General features: G+C 32.8%; 2 protein-coding genes and 1 long non-coding RNA gene across 3 annotated transcripts; 2 read left to right on the forward strand and 1 right to left on the reverse strand.

Moving 5' to 3' along the window:
• Positions 1 to 5,416: 5,416 nt before the first annotated feature.
• On the reverse strand, positions 5,417 to 5,879 carry LOC142522261 (uncharacterized). The gene is made up of 2 exons (XR_012814433.1): positions 5,552 to 5,879; positions 5,417 to 5,457 (listed from the first exon to the last, which is right to left on the reverse strand). It is a non-coding gene; the product is annotated as an uncharacterized LOC142522261 (long non-coding RNA).
• Positions 5,880 to 6,405: 526 nt separating this feature from the next.
• LOC142522664 (putative cinnamyl alcohol dehydrogenase 9) lies at positions 6,406 to 10,347 on the forward strand. The gene is made up of 5 exons (XM_075626185.1): positions 6,406 to 6,588; positions 8,480 to 8,593; positions 8,873 to 9,389; positions 9,746 to 9,899; positions 10,009 to 10,347. The coding sequence occupies exons 1-5, from the start codon at positions 6,509 to 6,511 to the stop codon at positions 10,209 to 10,211; spliced, it is 1,068 nt and encodes a 355-aa protein (XP_075482300.1). The 5' UTR covers positions 6,406 to 6,508; the 3' UTR covers positions 10,212 to 10,347.
• Positions 10,348 to 13,122: 2,775 nt separating this feature from the next.
• On the forward strand, positions 13,123 to 14,053 carry LOC142521681 (fasciclin-like arabinogalactan protein 19). The gene has a single exon (XM_075624809.1). It carries the CDS (start codon positions 13,177 to 13,179, stop codon positions 13,945 to 13,947), a length of 771 nt encoding a protein of 256 aa, XP_075480924.1. The 5' UTR covers positions 13,123 to 13,176; the 3' UTR covers positions 13,948 to 14,053.
• The last annotated feature ends 3,107 nt before the right edge of the window (positions 14,054 to 17,160 follow it).

A 17,160-nucleotide genomic window follows, 5' to 3' on the forward strand; every position in this document is an offset into this window, starting at 1 on the left:
AAATGGGGAAAAAATACTTTTCTAAGCTAATAAAGGTATTTTCGTGATCTTAGGATACTCATTCAGTCAGGACGACGAGTCCTAACTAACCCTTTACCAGGCATCCAGATGACAATCATGGTGAGTTTCTACCGATCAATCAGACGACAAGCCTGGTGATCAACTCTAGTTTCTTCAACCTTTTTTTTTTCATTTTTTGAGTAAAACAGCAAGTTATTGTAAGACGGGAGTATTGATATTTGATGTGAATAAAAACCCCCAATCCGTTGAATCATGCATAAACATACTATTAAATGCAATACGCAATGCATGTAACTTAGCTCGATATAAATGAGATAACAAGAGCCAATAAATGATATGATAACAATTGAATCAGTGCTCGAGCAACAACATGCAAGAAGCCACATCGTCATTCAGCTAAATCGCACTGGTATAAGTCTGCAAGGCAAGGTAAGAGCATATCACATAGAAAATACATCAGAAATATACATCATATTTTCGGTCTCAGATATGACTCGACTCAAAAGCCACGCACTGATACCAATACAGTAACGTGTGTCAAAAATACAATACAACAAGAAAGGGGTGACAAGGATGAAAGAGCTCAAAATATGATGATGTACATATCAGCCCTATTCTAAATATCATATAATATATGTCAAGTAAAATAACATATAAATGACAAGACATTTAAGTTCACATAACTCATTAAATTCATATAAATCACATCAATATGCGTAAAACTTAGTATGTTACCAAACTATAACATACATATACTAACTCAACAAATTCCAATGATCAAATTTTATCTTCTCGGCCTAAAATAATATATCAAGGACAAATAATTACTTGAATCATTCCAACAACTTAAATAATTCAACTAAATTCTCAAAATATCCCACGTTGAATTAATTTCCAAAATACCAACTCGACTAATTATCATCATATGTTTTATAAGCATCTCAATCATACTCTAATCATCTAACATAATATATAAATTGATTAACGGCCGATATTAATTATAAAATAATATTTTTAATATAAATTCTATTATAATTAATATAATTATGACTACTGATTATTTATTTTTAACAACAATAAGTATTAATTAACATTGTACGGGATTATGAACATTATTATTTAATTATAGTTATAAATTAATTATTTATACAATTAAAATTATATCAATAAAAATTAATATTTATTATTTTTATTTTTATTATGTCACATGAATAATAATTGATATAATTATCGTTTCTACTACAAATACTCACACGAATAATAATAACTATTATTATTTGTTATTCTAATTATATTATTTAATGATATAAATTAATAGTATTTTTATGTTAATCAAATATCTTATTTTGTTATGTAATCACCATAACAAAAAGATCTGGGCATCCCCTCAATCCCACCCGTCCATCCTCGAGGCCACATCTCTCCGCTGTATTAGGAGCGCATACCTTACATGAAATACTTGGATCAAAGCTTTCATGGATTTATTTTTAATTTTACCCAAAAAAGTTTCACATAAATGAAGATATTTTTTCATTTTACTAATATATCATCTTTCTCGTGTATTTTCAATGTAATACTTTGGTTGAATTCCCAAAAAAGCGCAAATCTCTTGTCCATTACCCTATAATTTGCTTCCTTTTTAGCCTTATTTTGTTTAGTAATGTATTGATCAATAAATAACCGCTGACAATGAAATCAATTAATTGAACCCACGAATCCAGCCAGTTGATACATTTGTTTCATTTGTTGGGACAAGCATAATGTAGTTAATTATATAATTATATTGTCTTTTAATTATTATTATATTGACCATCTCCATTCCAAATATATAGAATATATCGCCCATTCTCTAATTTTTTGATCCATGAGTTTTGGGCTTAAATCAATTTCTATCGGGCTATCAACTTCTTTGATAAAAGCAGATGCAATTATTTGATTAGCATTCTGATTTCTGGCTGAATGGCTCCAAAATTTTCCCTAAAGTTCCGACATTGATTCCGTGAACATTGCTATACTTCCGACTAACATCTCAAAAACTCGAAGGAAAATATCATATGTATAAATTGAGTTACGTAATATATTTGAAATGTCAAAATTATCCTTACATTTTATTTGAAAAACTATTTCAAAAATGCATTTAGCATAGTTTGATTATTTCAAATGTACTTTATAACTCAATGTGAGTTACATCGTTGTACATATAGTATGACCCAAACTCGAACTACGATTGCTTCTGTGAGGCCCATTTAATCTAATGACAATTAATGATCAAACAATAATGGTTTGATTTAAAGCTGCAGTAGAAAAATGTTTAAAATACTTTAAAATGGACCTCAGGGCCTATAAAAATTTCGGTATGACCTCCCATAAGTAGGACATCCCGAAAACTCAAGCAGTATTTTATATCAAAATATACTCCAACTAAAGTCATAAAAACAAAAACCGAAGTCAACAACCTATAGCCGCACTGGCCAGAACTAAACAGAAATTAAAACTTACCAAATACTCACCAGATCAAAAGAATCACAAAGTCAACTTAGAACATCACAAAAACAATCAAATACCACTACAGATACACGGGGCATCTCCCTGGCAAATAAACTACAATACAAGACTAAAACAAACTCTAGACATACATGTAAACTAACTGGGAGACTCCACTTAACAGAACCAAGCAATCCAACCTCAATCCCGAGCTCCACTGGCGGAACCTCGGCCTGATGCTGCAAAACGACTCGAGAGATCTACCATGGTGCCCAATAGCAGCCACAGCAGCCTCCCCAGAAAACAACTGAGGTTAGAATTCTGGTATGAAACAGTTCAACAATAACAACAATAAACATAAATCATATATAATAAAATATAATATACAATGCATGAAAGGCTCAACGAATAATTGGGATAACATGAGCCAACAAACGGTACGATAACAACTGGAATAATGCTCGAGCAACAACACAGGGGAGCTACATAGTCATGCAGCTAAACCGCCCTGCCAAGTATGCGAGGTATGCCAAGCTGTGCTGAATAACACCCCTGACTCGGCCTCCATACAGCTGATACGGTATAACAGGATGGCACAACAGAACGAACTAGATGACACAATCTCAGCGCTCACCTCAAAAGGCTGCACTAACCACGGGATTGTTCAATCACATATACGGTCTCATGTGTATAGGCCTATCAGCCACACTATGATCCCGAGATAAACAACAGTGCCAGATAACAACGGATATCAACAATGGGCTAACAAGAACGATAGGGCTCAGCATGAATGTCACAACAGTATGCCTCATGTTAAATGCCAATAATATGTCACAATAATAAATATATATCACAACGAAGACATTTAACAAATTATAACAGTCATAGATACGATCAGTGCAACACAGAATGACAAGTAAACATAATTTATGTTTTACCGTCGTATGTTACCGAGCTGTAACATACCTATACCAACTTGACAATCCAATAACAACTTCACTTCAAGACTCTCGACCTAAACAAAACAACAATAAGCCGATCATTAAAACTACATTCCATACCATGTCCGATTTGGCACGAAAGAGCATAAAATTCGTATCTCGCTCAATATTAACTCAAATCAATATCCGCCAATTGGAAATGAAAGATAACTCGAATATCTTACTTTTTCTAGAGAAATCATCTTCCAAATCTCAGTAGATTAATCCCAGAATTATCAAGAACACCTTGCCACTCAACAAATTTTTGGACAGAAATCTCCTACTGAGCAGTTTCTGAAAAATCATCATAACTTGCACAATTCTTACTGGAATTTAACGATTATTATATCATTTTGAAGACAAGACATATCTCTACAACTTTCATTTGAATAATAAGTTCAGAATCTGATTGCATATATGTCATAATCCCGAAATACAATAGGTGTTTTACACAGCACAATTTCGGAATTCGATTTTGGCACATTTTGGTAGAAAAATCATAACAAATCCATTTCTAATCAAAAATCCATTACTCCAATGGCTATAAACAGCAAACATAAAGCACTGCAAAGTTTATTTAGGTCATTTCTATAAATTCGAAATACAAAAATCGTAGCAACACAAAAACTCTCACCCAAAAACCGGAAGAATTCTCGCAGAAACAGAGCACCGGAACAGCAGCTTTGATCTACTCGTATCCTTGCTCAAAATTCGCGATTTATAGCTTGGATCGAAGCTTAGGATGTTAGGAAGACAACCCTTCAAGAATTTCTGAGTTTCGAGTTGGGACGGAGGAGATATCGCGACTTTACCGCAGCTACTCCTCAAGTGACGAGAATTGGGGTTTCCTTCTTTCTTTTCTCTTCCTTCTTCTTTAATTTCTTTTCTCTTTTGGACTGAGGAATGTGTGTATTGTATGCATTTAATAATAATAATTGATCACCAAAATAGTAACACAAGCCCATTTATCTCGGTCTGTATTTATTTGCTCTCGTGTATTATTTAAACTCTATATGTAATTTATATCATTAATTTCTCCAATATTTTAAAATACATATTTTTTAACACACTTCTTGAATTTATTTTGCATAAATAATTATTTTAATTTACAATTCAATAATTATTCTAATTATACCAAATTATCGGATAATTAATTACAGGGCCTTACAGCTTCCAAAAAATGATAAAGTTCTTCCCGTCAAAGACATTTACCCTCACATGACGCATCTGATGAGCATATACGGCTCCTAAGACCATCTCCAATCTTGCACCAAAATGGTGCAAAACACCATTTTCGTGCAAAAATTTGCCATCTAATGGGAGCTGCGCTATTTTCAGCCCCTTTCCTCTGCGCCAAATTTGGCGCAGATGGTTGTATTTTTTTTTATTTTGTTATAAATTTGCATTTTTTCATTATAAATATTTATATTAGAAAATATAAAGATTATTTAAATAATAGTATAATATATATTTTATTATTTTAATAATTAGATATTTAATAAAAATTAAAGAATAATAATTATTGATTTTTAAATATTAATTTATTTATTTATGTTAATTATTAATAATTAAAGAATAATTTGATTTAATGATTTATAAATAATATAATTAAATATAAATGCAAAAAATAATATAACAATACAATTCATAACTAAATTGAAACACATAATCCAAATACAAATGCAACTTGAAACACATAATTCAAATACAATAAATTAATAGATGTAATATAAACATTATTTATAATTAAAAATATATTAAATAAAATATAATAATTAATATATGTAAAATAAAAGAAATATTTCGAGAATATTCTTTTTAGTGTAAGATTTGAATTAAATGGGTTGGAGATAGATGTTGTATTTGATGCAGAAATCGTACTATTTTAGTGTAAAATTTGCACCAAAATAGATTATGTGGTTGGAGATGACCTAGAGATCCAGCAACATGGCTCAATTTTCTTCGTATCGAGCTGTACAAAAAAACAAGAATCAGTGAACAAATTATCTGTAATAAATCGAAATTTTCAAAAAATTGATAAAATGAAAACCAAAAAACAAGCTTACAGTAGTCTCTGAGGAAGGAAGAGGAAATTAAGGTAGGTTTCGAGAGAAAGCGGAAGCCATTCGCTTTAGCTCTTTGCTTCATATCCCAGCGAATCGAAACAACTCATCAATTGAATCTAGGTTTTCTGAATTTGTGGATAATCGTTTGTGGAAACCGCCAACCCCAAAATCCATTCTCATGTAGGCCGGGTAAATTGGGTGAACTAAGTGGGCGATTTAACCGAGCCGGGTGAGTTCTTCTCGTGAACGTGGGAGATCGGATTGGTAGTTTTCGGGCTATATAATCTGCATACTCGGAGAACAAGGAATTTCAGTGGGGCGCCAGATGATTATCCTACGTAACAACTCCGACGTTATGTCAGTCAAGTGTTTTTTGCAAAGAAAATGCGATATAAAAAACATACATTGATTATTTGTGGGAAACAATAAGTGAATTGAATGTTTCATAATTAATAAAACATGGGTATTTATAGAGCATCAAGTAATGATTACTCTGCTTTCAATGTACGGCCTCTCTCGAGAACATGATGACTGCTCATACTTTGAATTTCGCTCCGTTATTGTTTCGGTCTCCGCAACATGAATTTCCTAAATTTTAAAAATCCAGAACAATCCATTTTAGCTTATTAGATATGACAATATCTTATAGTTCTTATTTAATCTAGGTTATAAAAACTGAATACTTAACTAAAATGTTTAAATTATTTTCATTAGAATGAAAAGTCGTAAACTACAATAAGATATTTTTTAAAAAAACAAAAGTTACATTCTCGTTCTCCAAAAAAATGATTAATTGGAAATTATTGCATTAAAATGCTATAAATGAGTTTTGGGGTCCACATTCCTGTAAAGCAGAGCTTGCCAATTCCACTCCACTGGCTTGTCAATAAAAACCCCCAATACTGTTGCATTATATCATACAGCGAGGAATTTAGATTAATCTCCGAGAGAAAAACAATGGCTGGGCAGCAAAAAGCTTTTGGCTGGGCAGCAACAGATCCCTCTGGCGTTCTCTCCCCTTTTCACTTCTCGCGCAGGTGCATGCGTTTCTCATTCTGTGTTTTGTTCATTAGTTCCTCGGTCTGCTGATTGATTTCCATGAATATTTAACCAATTTATCACTTTTTTAAAATTTTTTTTTTTGGAAGAAACTTTATCTCTATATACCATGGTCTTTAATTGTTCTTTTCTTTATTGCACGCAGTTTGGTTTAATTTTAATTTCCTCAGTATACGAATCTTTGGTTGCTTATTGTTGATCAGTCTATGTTAAATTTGAAATGCTATATATTCTCGATATATTTTATACAAGATATATGTTCGTCCATTGATGAAAAGGGTTTGGGGAAAGCTTGAACCCAATTCATATAGCGATGAATATGAGCACGATCGAAATATCGTCTGAATTCAAAACATCTGAATTCAAGATTGGAAAATGCACTGGGAATATAGCATAAACTTAACGGTGTGAATGATGATAATGGCAGACTCTATTTATTACTCGTCTCCTTTAATAATACATTTATAAATAATATGAATTAATAATAAATTTACAAATAAATATTTTATGGAAAAAAAATCTCTTACCAAAAATAATTATGAATATTCAAAAATTATGTTTTAGAATAATAAAATTTAAAATTGACGGATTGGATCTGATAGCTAGTTCTCTATTTGATTTAGAAATAAAATCATATGATATAATGGGCTGAATATATATTATTAATTTAAAATACATTATTTGCGATTATGTTTTATATTTTATATATAAATAAAATCAATTTGATATATATATGATTTTGAGACACGTGCATCATTCGCCCATTGGCATGCAACTGTGAATATTTATTATGACGGTTGGATTGCAAGCTGTTTCCAACAAACATTTGGTGCAACTAATTTGGTTGCAGTAAATGCTTGTGCATTTTATTCATTGAGCAATAATACAAGGCACTCAATGTTTCTATCTTCCATGTTTGATGAATATATATTGATAGATAAATCAAAATTTGAGTGAGATGGTTTTACGAGTCGTATTTTATGAGACGGATTTTTTATTTGGGTCATCCATGAAATAATATTACTTTTTATTGTGAATATCGATAGGGTCGTTGACCCGTCTCAAAGATAAAGATTCGCGAGACCGTCTCACAAGAAACCTAATCAAATTTGAATAGGATGTCAATACTCCATACGTGTCAATTATTTTTCGTTTGTTCCAAATATATAATTTAATTTCTACATTTAGTAACATTTTTTTTACTTATATACTTGCATTAATTAAGTATTGAAAAACGTGCAATCATTTTTTGAATAAATTAAATAGTTGGTTTGTTTGTGAATTTGTGTTCTTAATATACACATGAAAACAAAGAAGCTTATACATTTAAGACGGATGTGAATTGTAATATGTGCGCGCGCGTGTGTGTTTCGATGAAAAACAACATTGATGAAGATGAAAATATTATTATGATAATGCGTTACGAATTAGAGATCTATTATAAATTCAATGATATAATTATAATTATATCTGTATTTTTAAGTAGAAATTATATTGATGCATTCAAACAATTTTATTAATTAAATATTTTTAAAATTATTATAAAATTAACTTCCATATATATTATGTATTTGGAAATTATATTACATTATCGTTTACGAAATTAAATTATTTTTATCTATTATTTATAATAAATACAATTAAAAGTAAATACAAAATTTAAAAAAAAATTGAAAAGCTTTGAACCAATGTAAATAATTACTAAAAGGAAAGACATTTATTTTATTATTATTATTTTTTGTTGTTTATGTATATATCTATTTTTATTGTTATTTTTATTCGTATTAGTTAAAACTGGTGGCAGACCGTATTCCCAGGTACGACACTGCTGTTGAGTTGTACTGAAAAGTTGTTGCTTTTGTCCGACAGGGAAAATGGAGCTGAAGATGTGACGATCAAAGTACTCTACTGTGGAGTTTGCCACTCAGACTTGCATAACGCCAAGAACGAATGGGGCTTCACGAATTACCCTCTTGTTCCTGGGTAAGATTTTAATATCACCAGGATATACGAAAATGCTGATCACTTAAGGTTACTTAATGTCTTTGTTTTCTATTATTACATTAGCTGCATACTGAAATCTGATGTTTTATCAGTTATGTCCTTTACGATAGTGATATTGTTATAGATGTTGCGTCCCTGATCCATTGAAATCCAATGGTTTGTTCACCTTAGAACGATTGTTACGTGCCTTGACTGCTGCCTGATTCTTTTGTATGCTCAAGAAAAGCTTTACAACTTGTCTATTGTTCCCGTTCACAGACATGAAATGGTTGGTCTAGTGACCAAAACCGGGGAAAATGTTCAAAAGTTTAAGGTGGGTGACAGAGTTGGAGTGGGAGTGATAGTAGGCTCCTGTAGGACTTGCAGTATCTGCGAACAGGACTTGGAGAACTACTGTCCCAAATTGGTTTTTACGTACAACGCATTAGATAAAGATGGAACGAAGACTTATGGTGGTTACTCTGATATAATCGTCGTCGACCAGCATTTTGTGCTACGCTTCCCGGACAATATCCCCTCGGATTCAGGCGCACCTTTGCTTTGTGCTGGAATCACGGTCTACAGCCCGATGAAGTACTATGGAATGACTGATCAGCCTGGGAAGCATTTAGGTGTGGCTGGACTTGGTGGGCTTGGCCATGTTGCTGTCAAGTTTGGAAAGGCTTTTGGGTTAAAAGTAACTGTTATTAGTAGGTCTTCGGACAAGGAAGATGAAGCCATTAACAAGCTTGGTGCTGATGCTTTCATTGTCAGTTCTGATCCTGCTCAGTTGAAGGTAATTGATTGGTTTTTTTTTTCCCAAAATAATAAGTTTTGTGCAGTTAATTAATTGAGATGGAATGAATCCTATTACCTTTGCATGAATCAAGTCAGCTGGAAAATGAGGTATAAAATGGTCGTGTGAACATTGTAAAAACAAAAACCTGAGACATTCCAATGTGATCGATGCCGTCTTACAGTTGCTTAATTAGTGAATCATTGAGCCCATGTTTTAATTGCATGGTTCATGAACTTTGTTATGTATTAGTGACATAAATCTTGGTTGTTACTGAAGTTTATTGTGGTGTATTGATCAATGAGGCTGATTGGTTTTAATTTCTGAGTTGAAGATTTGATGTTTGCTTGTTGCAGGCTGCTCTTGGGACAATAGATTTCATTATCGATACCATTGCTGCAGTTCATTCCTTGGCACCCTTGCTTGGTTTGCTGAAAATGAACGGGAAATTGATTACGGTTGGCCTCCCTAATAAACCTCTGGAGCTACCTATTTTCCCTCTCGTTTTGGGTAAGACGAGTCCTGGTTTAGGCATTCTTTTACTGGGAAAGGGAAAAAAGGACTTGTGAGTAGGGGCTGAACTTAGTACTTAGTTTCGTGATTCCTTTTCATGGTACAGGACGGAAGCTTGTCGGTGGGAGCGACATCGGTGGCATAAAAGAGACGCAAGAAATGCTCGACTTCTGTGGGAAGCATGGCATAACGTCGGACATTGAACTCATCCGTATGGACGAGATCAACACGGCCATGGAACGTCTTGCCAAGTCAGATGTCAGGTACCGCTTCGTCATCGATGTGAGGAATTCATTAGTCAATACCTAAATGCTAGTATTGACAATCATCTTAATGGCGAGCAGACTCGTTGATATGTTGCCTATTGTCATGTTTCTTCTTCATTCTAATATGGGTTGTTGGGTCTTGTGAACACAAAACAATAAGATCATATTTCTTTGTTGTGTGAACAGAGGTGATCTGTTACATTGGTTGTTTACTCTAATCATGAAAGGTGATCTAGCAACACTTCTCTTCTAAAATCAATTATCTATCATGACCCTATACACAAAGGCAAAAGGTTGTGTGAGACGGTCTCACGGGTTGTATTTTGTGAGACGGATCTCTTATTTGGGTCATCCATGAAAAAGTATTACTTTTTATACTAAGAGTATTACTTTTTATTGTGAACATCGGTAGGATTGACCAGTCTCATAGATAAAGATTCGTGAGACCGTCTCACAAAAAACCTATTAATACATAAATATATAAGACTAGTTCCTTTATGAGACAATCTTGCAAATTTATATCTGTTAGACGTATTGATCGATCTATATTGTAGTGAAAAATAATATTTTTGGTACAAAAAGTAATGTGAGTCACGTCGGTTTGATGATTCGTCTCATAAAATTGACTCATGAGACATTTTCCTAAGAATTTTCGTCTAAATAGGAAACCTTACTAACAGTGATCTTTATGACTTCAAAAAAAAAAAGTTAGATGATATCTGACTATACATAATATAGAAATATGTTATGAATATTTCGTAAACATTTCCATTTTGTTTATTCACATTAGTCTGACATTCTGACTGATAATGACCATAGATCTATTATAATCGAAGCAGTCCATTTTCATTTTGCAAGTTATATCGATGAGAAAAATAATTAACGATTTATTATATACATGGTTGTCAAATTTGTCACATTTTTTAACATTTGATTTTAAAGTAGATATTTTGTGAGATGATCTCACGAAATTTTATCTGTGAGACGGGGCAATCCCTACCGATATTCACAATAAAAAGTAATACTCTTAGCATAAAAAGTAATATTTTTTCATGGATAACCCAAATAAGATATCCGTCTCACAAAATACGACCCGTGAGACTGCTTGACACAAATTTTAATCTTGATTTTATATATCATTTAAAACATGAAACTAAAAGATATAAATATAAATGGAGTTCCCGTACCTGATTTCTTATGAAACTTTCACGTGTACCGTCAATTAAAAAAGTGTTTTGAATACTTCTTTGGAAACTCTTAAAAACTCATACATAAATAACATTTTACATTTTTAAAAATCTCGAAAAATAATTATAAAATCTGAGGTAAACTGTGGAATATCACAAGTTTTTTAAGGATAAAAATATCAAATCATAATTTTAAATCATTAAAAAATAGCCAAGCAAATAAAACGAACATCTCAATCTTACTTTTAGCATCTAACTAAAAATTACAAAATTTAAAGATGAGACGAGTGTATTCACAAACAGCCCAAAGCACTTCCGCTCAACTCGATTACAGGACTAGATTCTTACAAGCTCTTCCGAACACTCCTTAAATATAGAACTAAAATATAAAAATCCGATTCGAGATTGCAATGAAGCCTAGCTGCTAGTGCTAGCAAGCAATTCTATTAAAAATTGACTCGAGCACCCTCGTGAGTTCGAGCTCAAATTTTGGTCTCAGTTTGAAAATTCATTACATATGGGGATCAATAAAATTATTTTACTTTTTTTTAGAAATCTATATTATACTTGGTGAGTGTTTTGGAGAGTTTTTGTTTATTTTAAAGTGATTATTCTATAAGTTATTTTGAAGTTAGTGAAAAGTTGAAGTAGAAAGAGTGTGAATATAAATCTAAAGCTGACATAAGCTAAAGTTTGAATGTTTAGAAAATAATTACTTTCAAGCTTAATTTTTTAGTTAAATGACAATCATATTATTAAATTTTATAAACTTAATCTCTTTTAGTTATTTAAAATTTGATATTCACATCATCGACAATGTGTTTATATAATTTTATTACATTATAAATATTGTATCAAAATTATTTTATTTTTTATAACATGAATGCTTGAAAAAATATATTTTTTTAACGATATAAATGTCAACTTATAAATTTAAACTCTAAACAAAAAATCAGGATAAAGAAAAATGTAGGATCGAGTGCTTACCACTTTACTAAAAGCTATAGCTAGTGGTAATGGTACAACTCAAATCTTTTAAACCGCACAGCAGCGCAAGCACCACAGTTCGATCGCTCCACCAAAAAAGGACAATTATTGCATCCAACAATCTCTCTCCCAATAATTGCACTCCTTGCAATCAATGAGAAACGAACCTGTGACCTTGGCTCTGATACTAATTGTAGGACCGAGTGCTTACCGCTTTACCAAAAGCTATAGCTAGTGGTAATGGTGCAACTCAAATCTTTTAAATCGCACAGCAGCTCAAGCACCACGGTTCGATCGCTCCACCAAATAGAGACAATTATTGCACCCAACAAAAAACATCGCATTCTTGCTTTTAGCTTTTTGATCAAAGTTATAGAAACTGAAAGTAAAATTTACATTCACAAACACTAGAAAGTACTTTCGTGTAGCTCTCTCAAACACTATCTTAGTGGTGTGCAATTATTCAGTTAAACCGAAAATACAAACTGAACTGATAATAAAAAAAATTACTCTCACTCATTCATATTTAACCCAATTATCAAACTTTATTTGTACATTAAAACTCAAACCATAATCAAAACTTGAAATCAATTACTTTTGTTCTCAAAATAGAGTAATAATAGCATTTTAAAATTTTGAGTAATAATAATGATAATTAATTATTTAATTTATTATTATTTAATCCAGTGCGTGGGGAGACTATAGTACTGCTAAATGGGCTGAGAAATCATACCCATCTGCCTCTCACATTGCAAATATCAGAACAAAGAGTGTCAACTGGAGAACAGCTTCACCCAGATTTCTCTCTATACATCCATCCTACGGAGCCTCCCAATGGTAATTTCTTCTCCGACACCACCATTCGCCGCGGCCGTGGCCGCCGCCTGCCTTCTATCTCTCCTAATCATCGGCACCACCGCTGACGCCGCCACAAACAACACATTCCAAGAACTCGAAACAACTCTCCAAACACTTAGAAACCATGGCTTCACCCTCTTCACCAACGGCATCACCACCTCCGACATTCAACTCCAACTGATCTCCACCAACTCGGCCGCCGCCGCCGCCGCTTACCCATTCACTCTGTTCGCTCCTAAAGACGTGCATCTCTTCACCCTCGACATGGAATCCAGCGCCGCCTCATACATCAGCACTCTCCGCTACCATGTCATCCCCAACCGCCGGCTCACCTTCTCCGACCTCCTCAACCACACCTCCTCTTTCCTCGAAACCCTCCTCCCTCAACACTCGGTCTTGATAGGTAAAACTCAAGACAACGGCGCTTCTGGTGTCGTGGTCGACGGGATTCGATTGTCGGAGCCTGATCTTTTTCTCGGGTCAAGATTCGTTGTACATGGGATCGACGGGATTCTCGTCACTGGCTTGATCGACAACAACTTCTTCAATGTCAATCATAAGGACTCTAATCTTAGTTTACCATCATCCCGGCCTCTTGATCCTGTATCAGAATATGAACGGAATAATGTTCCCGTTTCTCCACATCCTAAATTTGATTGGCGAATTCCCGCTGGGAGGAAACGCCGTGGCAGGAACGTTAGGAGACACCGTAGACATAAGCGTCACGGCCGACATGATCACATCTGATTCGATAGTCTGTAGACTGCGGTTACGACAGTTACGAGCTCAAAGTCAAAGGTAACTAACTCTTCACGTCGTCCAATGGATCTGGCAACGGCAATTCCAACTCCAATTTTAGTACCAATTACTGTATGAAAGATTGATTGTATAGTTTTTTAGTGTTGGTGATTTTCAAACGACTTTTCTTACTGAAAATCCTATACAACAAGTATACTTTCCCTGATCCCACATGCATTTGAATAAATCAAAGTTGAAAGTATTATACAATATTGTTTGATAGCATGCATTGAGCCATATTTGGCCAGCATTGTTGAGCAATCAAGTATTTATCTGTTTCTGAGAATTGATGAAACTCAATAAAAATAAAATAGAAGAAACTTATTGCAATAAGCAAATTATTATATATGAAAATCACTTGATTAATTATAAATCAATTCCCATTTCCGGAGAAGGGTAGCCCACAGATGGAAGTGGTTTTCATGTTATGGTTCATATTTGGCCAGCATTGTTGAGCAATCAATATGATCTTCCCGCAACATTCTGGACTTATATCGCGCTTCCCCGTCGTCTTCAAATAATGAATAATCTCGCCGATACAAGGCTTGAATTTGACAATGGCACTCAAGCAACCAACTACATTCGCCGGATTGAATTTGTCTTCATTCAGATCCGTTGAGATGGTGGAGTACATCAAACATGTCATTGTGATCAACAAAAGATAACCCTTGACAACCATGATTCTCTTCTTCTTCTTTTTTGTGTGTCGATCGATAGTGTAACAAGATTTTGTGGTTGCTAGAAATTGCCTGCTACTCTCTTTTTTTTGTTCGATGAAAAGTTTGAGAATTTGTGATGGCGAGGATGGAATTTATAAAGGGTCATCAAGGAGGGAAAATTTTTATTCGTAGAATGATTTTATTTTTTTATAATTAGTTTGTCGTGATTTTAGTTTGTGACTTCTGTTGTTTTATGATTCGACAAAAATCAAGGGATTTGCAATCTCAAATTAGGGAGGGGATTGTTATTTGGGCTGTGAAATCACGAAATTGCTAAAAATATCTTATGATGGTTCATTTTCTTTTTCTCATTTTTTGATCACACGTAACCCTGAAAACACGGGTAATAACTTGTGCGAGACGATTTCACGGGTCGTATTTTGTAAGACGGATCTCTTATTTGGGTCATCCATGAAAAAATATTACTTTTTATGCTAAGAGTATTACTTTTTATTGTGAATATCGGTAAGGTTAACCCGTCTTACAGATAAAGATTCGTGATACCGTCTCACAAGAGACCTACTCGAAAACACGTACAGACAATGAGATTATGTACTCAAAATTTGAAAACATATAGCTTTTTTCATATGAGATTTTTAACAATCTCGAGATTTTATGGTGGTAATGGAAGCTATTGATCCTTGTTATTTTGATGGGATGATACTTAAAATACGTCCGTTTTCAATCTATTTCTTAGGCACTGTTAAATGGTGTCATTGCCATATCAAAGGGATTTGTAATCCCACTGACAACGGGATTGCTTGTATTTTGTTCTGTTACATTAAGCTAAGTTTCGTGTTTACAATATATATAATTAATTTGGAGCAATATATATAATTAATATCAGTTACTTTTTTTAAGAAATTATTTTCATTTTAATTTCTAAAAAAAAGTGTGATTTGAATTTATTTAACTCCACATGGGTAAAGCGTGAGAAAATGTATGCATTAATTGCATCCATTGAGTAGGTCTCTTAGTGAGACGGTCTCAAGAATCTTTATCTGTGAGACGGATCAACCATGCCGATGTTCACAATCAAAAGTAATACTCTTAGCATAAAAAGTAATATTTTTTCATGGATGACCCAAATAAGATATTCGTCTCACAAAATACGACCCATGAGAACGTCTCACACAAGTTTTTGCCCTATCCATTTCATAGAAGGAATGACAAGTTGAATGGGAACTAATAAAACGTTTCATAATTCAGTATCAATTCAATAAAAAATAATAATTAAAAAATAAATTAAAATATTTGAAAGAAAATTATAAAACACGTACAAATGTGTGTGTATATTTGGAAAGATTGCAAATTTGATCTTGTGTGTTAATTTGTATCTTAGCGATTTTAGTCATATGTATTATCAAACCAATTTTTAGCAGTTTAAGTTATTTGTTTTACAACTTTAGTATTTTTCATAAGACTCGATGTTTCACTATTCATATTTCCACACACATATAATATTCAGATAGTTATGATTACTTATATATTTCTCCAGTTTATGTAGTACACTAAATTATATTTTATATTATATTAAATAAGAGAAGTGGAGAAAGTCTTAAAAAAAAAACCCAATAAGATAAATAGTCTATTAACTATCACTAAAAAACTCAATTAGTGATAAAATTCATAAAATCGTCCATAATTTTAGTGACGGTTTAATCATTATGTTATACATTAACAAAAAAAATCTAAATTGCTATTTTTCCCAAAATGCCTACATAAACATAAGAAACTCAAAACTTAAGCATAAAGTTTGAATGAGAAAACTTATTATTATATGCATTTTAAGCTAAAGTTTATGGTATGTAACACTATACGATACTAAAATTTACGTTAAAGATTATTAAACTTGTGGGAAGCTCCCAAGCATGGCACGTCCCTATCTGATGCTACGTCAGGTATACCGATGAAAAAAGAAATTAAACAGAAGTGCATTAAGATTTTTTATAATGATTCTGAAGTACCAAAGATGACGTTAAAGTTTTTTTTTTTTTTTTTAGAATAATGAGGTGGGGAAGTATCGAATCAAGAACACGATGTTTAAGTTGCATGCATGGATTAGTGTTGTTGTCATTTTTTACAATTTTTTTAGGAACCGATTTAAAAATTATGAAAGGAATCGAACAGTCGAGGGTTGTAATCATCCAGGCAGCAGACGATGCCCAAAATAAACTGAAAATCTTCATTCAATGGAAGTGGGTTATACGCGTAGAGAAAAGCTATAGGAATTTGAATGGTTTGGATCCCACAAAAATCATAGTTTCCTTCGGTATTACGGAAAGGAAATTAATAAAAACAATAAATTATCTTAGTAATAAAGCAAAAACTTGTGTGAGACGGTCTCATGAGTCGTATTTTATGAGATGGATCTTTTATTTGAGTTATCAATGAAAAAGTATTACTTTTTATGCTAAGAAGTTTTACTTTTTATTGTGAATAT

The sequence above is a fragment of the Primulina tabacum genome, chromosome 13 (assembly GCF_025594145.1).
Source record: "Primulina tabacum isolate GXHZ01 chromosome 13, ASM2559414v2, whole genome shotgun sequence".
NCBI lineage: Eukaryota > Viridiplantae > Streptophyta > Magnoliopsida > Lamiales > Gesneriaceae > Primulina > Primulina tabacum.